We start from the raw sequence: 7,741 nt of genomic DNA, 5'->3' as shown, positions 1-7,741 counted from the left end.
AACTGATCCCCAACTAAACCTTAATCAAATCCGTTATTCTGATACATAAGCTCTGACTGCTTGGATGCCTGCGAGCTCATTTCCTTGCGCGTTTGAAACAAACTTCATTAGATCTGCTTTGTGCTGTTGAATCAAATCTTTCACTAAAATGCAGGACTCTCACATCAAAGGGATACGTATTGCTGACATCAGGATGCCAAATTGAGAGGACATATCTTGTCACAAGTCTGTTCCAAGATAAACAAGCAAGCATGTGGTTACTGGGATTCGTAGTTACCAGAATTTATGCCACGGAATAATCATACAGCATTTTGAAAGTTAAATGTGTGTTTATTTTGGTTATGTGATTGTGTTCATTCCAAATACAGCCACATCCTCAGTTTTAAGAGGGTGCACACACTTATGCAACCACATTATGTTAGTTGTTTATTTTAAATTCTCCTCTCTAAAAGTTGTGTAGAAAAAAGTTTTCAAAAGATTTAACTTGGTCTAATTTATTTTTATTTTATATATTTATAACTGGGGTGACTAGACGTCCCTGATTGTCCGGGACAGTCCCGTTTGAGTCTTGGGTCCCGCATCCCGCCAACCTCATTGTTTTGTCCCGATATTACGCAGGTCCCGATCTGGCGTCTCATTATTATTATTATTATTTTTGCCATGTGTATGTCAATTAGTTGTCATAGCGATTCATATGATGAATCAATTAAAAGGGAATTTAATAGTAACATTTTTAACTATTTATTTCAAAATTCACGTTTGCATTCTCATTTGCATCCACATCTAATTGGTATCAGAAAAAGGTAAATCACCAAGACTACTTGGCTAGATATAGCTGAGATCACACAAGGGTCAGGGATAAACCACGGGAACCTCAAACCAAAATTCCTTTTTTGTGTCCTGAATGTAAAAAGGGAAGTCAAGTTAAAAAATGTCAGTACAATAATATTTCTATACACTATACTATATATTTCTAACACAACATTCTGATTAACATCTGGCGTTGTTGACCATATTTTGAATTCCAAAAAAGAGGACAATCTCTTGAATGTGTCGCACGGCGTGGGGGAGGGTGACTCTCCCGATCACATGTTGTTTCTTTAGGAACGCTACGAGGCCATTTTATGTCACTACGCACTGAATGCGTTGCGACGTAAATAACAATGGCGGCGTACGTCCAAATAAAGTTTTTGTTAAAGAACAATTATTTAAAGGACAATGCAAACTTTGCCTCTTTCTTCCGCACCTCTCACCTTCCCTGCATGCACATGCTCACTTGAGTATATGAAAGGCCGATCATATAAAAAAAAAGAAGAAAAAAAATACCTAATTTCCTTTGAAAATACCTCATTATTAACAACACGGTGTACTCCGCAATGAAAACTGGACATATTCATTAATTTATCAAATCCCCGGGATGTCCGGACAGGATGTAAAAAAGGGGACATTCCCGGACAAAAGAGGACGTTTGGTCACTCTAATCTCAGGGCGCTAATTAGCGAATAGCTAAGCTTCTCGTTCTATCTTGGACAGGTAGTGACTGTGAAAAACAAATTCATTGTGTGTTTTAACTTTTTACATACTACATACTAACTAATAAACATGATTCTGATTGCGGTTGTGGAATATAAAGTCACAAATTTACGAGTATTTTTCTCGCAAATTTGTCACTTTATAAAGTCGCAAATTTTGAGTATTTTTTCGCAAATTAGCCACTTTATAAAGTCGCAAATTTGCCACTTTATAAAGTGGCAAATTTGTGAGTTTTTTCTCGCAAATTTGCCACTTTATACAGTCGTTTATAAAGACATGTAACCAAAAGGCAACGTGCACCCGTGGCCAGGGTGCTGTGAAGCATAACCCCCTGCCCACTAACCATTCCCTAGTTTAACACGCGATTGCAACATTTAGATCAAACACACACACACACACACGCACACGCACACGCACACGCACCCCCGCACACACACACAAAATCTGTATGACAGTCACTGCAAATGACTTCCTGTGGCTCAGTTAAATCTTAACCAGTCAACTCGGTGATGAGATGCAGAGGCCAGAGGAGGATGTTAGAGGAAACCAAGTCGTTACTCAGTTACTTTGAAGTGTGTGTATGCATCACACATCACTTCCAACTGTCCTATTCATTACCAGACACACTAAATGCACCGGGAACACTGGACAAATCAAACATGAATAGAACATGAACAAATGCATAAAGGCCAATATTCATAATCAATATTTTCCTCAAAAGTGATTTTGTGAGTCTCGGTCTGGCTTTCATAGAAGCTGCCAAGTCTTTCAAATGGAAGCTGCAGTTATTATGTCACACCTGTGCATCAGTTATATCACAAAAGTCTGGGCAAGGTCTGACTCGACTGTCATGCTTGGCTGCAACATAAAAACATTACCGATGAACACAGACACTGACCCGGAGACTCATCTCGCCAATGAGGATAGATCATTTTTCTTTGAGGAGACACTTTGGCCCACCTGCTCTAGGGTTGCGCAAGAACATGCAAAATAAATACCACCTCCATCTGCAGCTGAAACTTTAATTATCACATGAACACATTTAATTGTTCATTTGGCTTAGACCTGTTTGTGCAATGTCATCATCTCATAACAGTTTTTTATAACGCAGCTTTTCTCTTATATAGCTTATAACAGGATGAACCATTAAATGAAAGTTCTAAAGCTCTATTTCCGTAGACAGTGCACTAACTCATTCACTGCCATTGACGGCTATAGACGTCAAAAATTCATTTTAACTATTTCTATTAGTTTAACATTTTTCCCCACTTTTGTTAACAAGAGTATTAAAACCTAGAATTATTTTTAATTGTATTAGAACAGAAATAAAATGTGTGATTAATCGTGAGTTAACTAGTGAAGTCATGCGATTAATTGCGATTTTTAATAATCTTTTCTTTAAAAATTAAAAAAGGATTATTAAAAATAAAAAAAATACAATAGAAAAGAAAAGATAATCATTAATTAGGGGCATCAGGCGATTAAAATTTTAATTACAAATTTTATTTCTGTTCTAATACAATTAAAAATAATTCTAGGTTTTAATACTCTTGTTAACAAAAGTGGGAAAAAATGTTAAACTAATAGAAATAGTTCAAATTAATTTTTGACGTCTATAGCCGTCAATGGCAGTGAATGAGTTAATTGCGACGTGGCACAAATGTCGGCAGATTCTGATTTTGGGATTTTTGTTTGGCAGTTTGAGAGACCGGTTTCTGCCAAGCAAGAAAGAGTGTCTTGGAGATGCACCAGGTGGCAGAAAGTCTAAACCTTATGCCTGTACTACGTCTAAGACGGGTACAGGGTAGACAGTTGGTCTAACATGACGTATTTAATACATAAATAAAGCTGCTCTGCATTAAAGATTAAATGTAAAACTGCCTTAAAACAAAAAGAATCAAACGTTGTCTGCTAGCTTAATGCTAACATGCTACTTATAGTAACCGCTTTAAATCATGTTTAAATGTTTTAAGTTAGAAAGTGAAAACACCAAATGCAATACTAAATGCTCCCCATTCACACCTGAGACCTTGTAACACTAATGAGTCACATGACATCGTGGAGGGTAAACATTTTCACTTAGGGGTGTACTCATTTTTGTTGCCAGTGGTTAAGCTGTGTTGAGTTAATGGACCGTAAATGTACACAGTTAAAAAAAGCTGCATGTTGGACGATTTTATATTGTTGAAAAGCCATGACATTTTTTTTTTTTACAGAAATTTGACAGGTCTACTCAGTTATGTGAGATACTTTGAAAGAGAGAGGCGTGGGACTGGCTATTACTTCTTCGAGCAACCGATATATGCCAGAAGTTCTAGACAAAGTGTAAGTTCACATGGCAACAAATTTATTTTCATCTTTTTTAATAAGCTAACCATACAGCCAACAATGTTCACATGAGGCTGCAAAAACAAACATTGATATAAAGTGATGTCAGGCCAGCAGTTGTCAGTTGCCATGCAAGCACAAACACAGCATCCTTGAGTTCTACCATTACTGTGACTCACAGCACTCGCATGTGTCCAGAAAACTCAACACACACATTCTCCTGTTTTTATTTGCATGGAAACCAAGAACGCTGTCAATTTCATCTTTTTCTTAAAATGGTTTCAGACAAAATTAGCATGAATTGATATATTTATTTTTTTTACATTTTGGGGATCTGGCAACTAACTGACTACCACATCATGTTTGTGTTTTTTTGAAAAGCTTCATGTGCAGCCAATGTTCACATGAAGCTGCAAAAATCAACGAGATGATGCCTGGCCGGCAGTTGCCATGACAGCACAAACACAACATCCTTGTGTTTGACCAATCGTGTGACATAATGCAATTGCACGTGCCCAAACTGAACTATCGCTTTTTTTTTTCACTGAACTATCAAGTCCTTTGGTTTTTATTCCACATATTTAGATTTCTTTTTTCTTAAACTGAATTACAGTTGCCATTCTGGAATGATATGTATTGTATACCACAATGCATGAGCAGAAAATGTAAAAAAATAAATAAATAAATAACAGGAATTGGAAAGTAAGGAACATTAAATTATATTTGTTAGCAAAGAACTAAGCTTATTTCAAGATATCGATACTTGCGACTTGTGGGTTAGGGTTAAGGCAGATACCCATTAATATGCCATTTCTGAGAGTATATGTATAAAATATATAAATAAAATAGAAAAATATAATAAAAATGCCATTAATTTCATGCAATTTCAAGTAAAAATGCTATATTGGTCTTTGAAATTATCTCATTACTTTTTGTGGAAATTTTATGTAACGCCAAACGTACTAGTCGTGACAAGCTGGCTGGGCTAAGATCCAGTGCAACTTTCAAGTGACTGACGTAGTCAGGAGGCCAGAGTGCATTGTGAGATTATGCATATGCATTGTCATGCAGAAACCCCCACGTGCCCCGCAGGTGCATCGTCCCTGCTAACATGCCAAAGCCAAAAGGTAAGCAGAGCTGCATGGAGTTCTGTTGAATGCCCAGATTATTGGTGTAAAAATTAATTCATTCTTTCGAGGATTACCAAGGATTTCATGTTTTGTTGTGTTTTTTTAGACCTCCAATGTTGTATTCCGCATTCAGTGGGTCAATACATGTTTTATTCATATATGCAAATTAGAGCCACGATGGGAGCTGGTATTCATGTTTATCTAATTATAAATGTAACAAGGAGTCAGGCACATAGTGCTACTAATTAGCAGCAAGGCAGGGTTGGAGCACACACATAGCCTGCGAGGCTTATTGCTGATAGCAAGGAGAAAGCTTGCGCGCGCGTCACAATGGATGCCGAGGCGCTCGAATTGCTGCAGGGTGGATGAGAACAAATTCTGAACAGACTCAAAAAGATAATAGACAACTTCACGACTCTATCGGGATTCTAAAGTCTTCGGTTCAGGTGAAGGGAATGGGATTTTTTAATAGGTTTCAGGGGAATTAATGAGTACAAACTCACACGCACGCACATATGCACACACGCACACGCACATAAAAAAAGGGAGAGAGCAATGATGATGACATGTTGAATCGGTAAGATTACCGAATGAACAATACTGAGCTCTGTCAGCAAAAAAAAAGAAAATAAAAAAAAAAGATAATAGACAAACACACAGCACAGCTATCAAATTGACCTGTAGAATGAAAACAAAAGATTTAGGAAGAACAAACGAAATCAAGTGTTGTTGCTCAACCAATGTGAGCAACAACACTAGATTTATTTTGTAATAGTATATGTAATAATAGTAGCTATCTAGCATAGCATAAGACTAGCATACAATTTTATTATTATAGCGTTTAAGACTAATTAGCCACTATTATAGGAGACCAGATTTTCAAAATTAAAAACAGGACACTACAAATTCGCTGAAAATGAAATATAGAATCCATTTCACCAAATGTAATCACTAGTAATACAGCTAAGAAGGGTTCGAACCCCTTCCAGTGTGGAGTTTACTGTATATTTTTCAGGGAGGTATCTGTTCTATAGGCCTTCTTCAAATATTTATTTGTCTATAACTTTACTTTTATTTTCTGTTTATTAATCATATCCAGATTTTTTTTTCTACAAAAATATCTGTATCTTGTGCTGGGATGGACTTTACTTGATGGTTGGATTTGTTGCGTAAACATCAATGAGGGCTTTTATTTAAATATTAATGAATACAATTGAGTTGTGCAAGTTGTATGTGCTTATGAGGACCCCATCAACAAAATAAATAAATAGAAGACTGCAGATGATATTTTTAGGTAGTGTTTTTTTATTTATTATTATATTCTCAGGTTTTCTTTGCAAAAAAAGTGACAGTCACAATAAATATACAGTACGTAGAAATAGTGCTGATTGCAAAGTAACATTCCAGTGTGGTTATAAAAACAACGATGTAAACAACATTTCTGTCCGCTGCTGCGGCTCCATCTCAGAGTCTCTGATGACGTCAACGAACACATTTTTTTCTCCCCCTCATGACGCGCACAAGTACGGTGATGAAAAGTCACACGGTTGGATAAAACAAGCGAACATTCTTTGAATGTGTCGTGGGTTATGTTTTTTTTTTTGGGCTTTTCGGAACCCGCTCCGTATCCATCGTGACAGTCTGCGCATGCGCGCGCACAAGCTGGAACGAAAAAGCCCATTACGGCTGCTTTTCCTCTTTTTTTTCCCCTCTCTTTTCGAATGTCTTCTTAACATCGAGTTCTCCTAACTGATAACGCATCTTTCTTTATCTTTGGCTTGCCCGCCACCGACCGCCTTCTCTTTAATGTACATGAGGTCGCTGTGCACGCTGGGTCTCCGCGCGTACGGCGTGACCATGCCGTACGCCTCGTCCTTCACCTTCTTGCTCTTCACCGACTTTCTGTGCAGCATGTCGCAGTATTGCACCGACACCTTCCTGTGCAGGTCGGGGCTCATCTCGTGGGGCAGCTTGGCCAGCGTGAAGAGCGTCCGGAACATCCGGTCCACGTTCTCGTTGCGCTTGGCGGAGATCTCGAAGTAGGCGCACTTGTTGTCGTCGCCGTCCACCAGTTGCTCGATCTCGGCGCGCTGCACCTCGCGGTAGAACTCGCGGTCGCCCTTGTTGCCGCATATGACGAGGGGCACGTCGAGATTCTCTTTCATTTTGTTTTTCAGGCACGATTTGGTCTCGTAGATTTGACGCTTGAGGCGTTGCACCTCGTGGAAGGAGTCTCTGTTGTCCAGGCTGAAGACCAGGATGAATACATCACCTGTGAGAGGGGAAGAGGAGTAAGTTTAGCTGTTGTGCAATTTTTTATTTATTTTTTAGCTTTTAACATAAGTAAATAAAAAACAGTGTGTGCGTAAAAGGGCGCGCAAGTACCTGTGAGGATGGAGAGCCTCCGCATGGCAGGGAACGGATGGTTGCCAGATGTATCCAGGATGTCAAGCTGGTAAACGTCCCCCTTGATGCTGTACAGTTTCCTGTGAAAGTCCTCTATCGTCGGCGTGTACTGCTCGTCGAACCTCCCGTTGAGGAAGCGGGACACGATGGCGGTTTTCCCGACTTTGGTGGAGCCCAGAATCACCATCCGGTAGCAGTTCTTGGCCGGGATGTCAAAGTCGCTCTCCGAGGGGGATATTTTCTTAATCATGGCGTCTTCTGGAGAGCAAGAGGTTTTTTTTGTAGGTTCGTTTACGGAGACTGCTGTGTGTTGCTGTCTGGCAGGATGAGGGTTGGAGCTGTAT

At 38.9% G+C, this 7,741-nt stretch overlaps 1 protein-coding gene across 1 annotated transcript; it reads right to left on the bottom strand.

Annotated features, from left to right (window-relative positions):
- Window positions 1-6,276: 6,276 nt before the first annotated feature.
- Window positions 6,277-7,741, bottom strand: rasd1 (RAS, dexamethasone-induced 1). Its single transcript, XM_086063659.1, has 2 exons — window positions 7,377-7,741; window positions 6,277-7,263 (listed from the first exon to the last, which is right to left on the bottom strand). The coding sequence occupies exons 1-2, from the start codon at window positions 7,645-7,647 to the stop codon at window positions 6,737-6,739; spliced, it is 798 nt and encodes a 265-aa protein (XP_085919785.1). The 5' UTR covers window positions 7,648-7,741; the 3' UTR covers window positions 6,277-6,736.

The sequence above is a fragment of the Leptonotus elevatus genome, chromosome 20 (assembly GCF_054856555.1).
Source record: "Leptonotus elevatus isolate MCC_2025b chromosome 20, RoL_Lele_1.0, whole genome shotgun sequence".
In the NCBI taxonomy this organism is placed as follows: Eukaryota; Metazoa; Chordata; class Actinopteri; order Syngnathiformes; family Syngnathidae; genus Leptonotus; species Leptonotus elevatus.
The sequence above is the reverse complement of the archived record's forward strand: the minus strand, read 5'-3'. Positions and strand labels throughout refer to the sequence as shown.

What these genes read in the sequence shown, in the direction of transcription:
- rasd1 (XM_086063659.1), bottom strand. Translation starts at nt 7,647, where the DNA reads ATGATTAAGAAAATATCCCCCTCGGAGAGCGACTTTGACATCCCGGCC. An exon ending in GAGGCTCTCCATCCTCACAG is followed by an intron (nt 7,264 to 7,376) that starts GTACTTGCGCGC and finishes CCCCTCTCACAG; the next exon opens with GTGATGTATTCATCCTGGTC.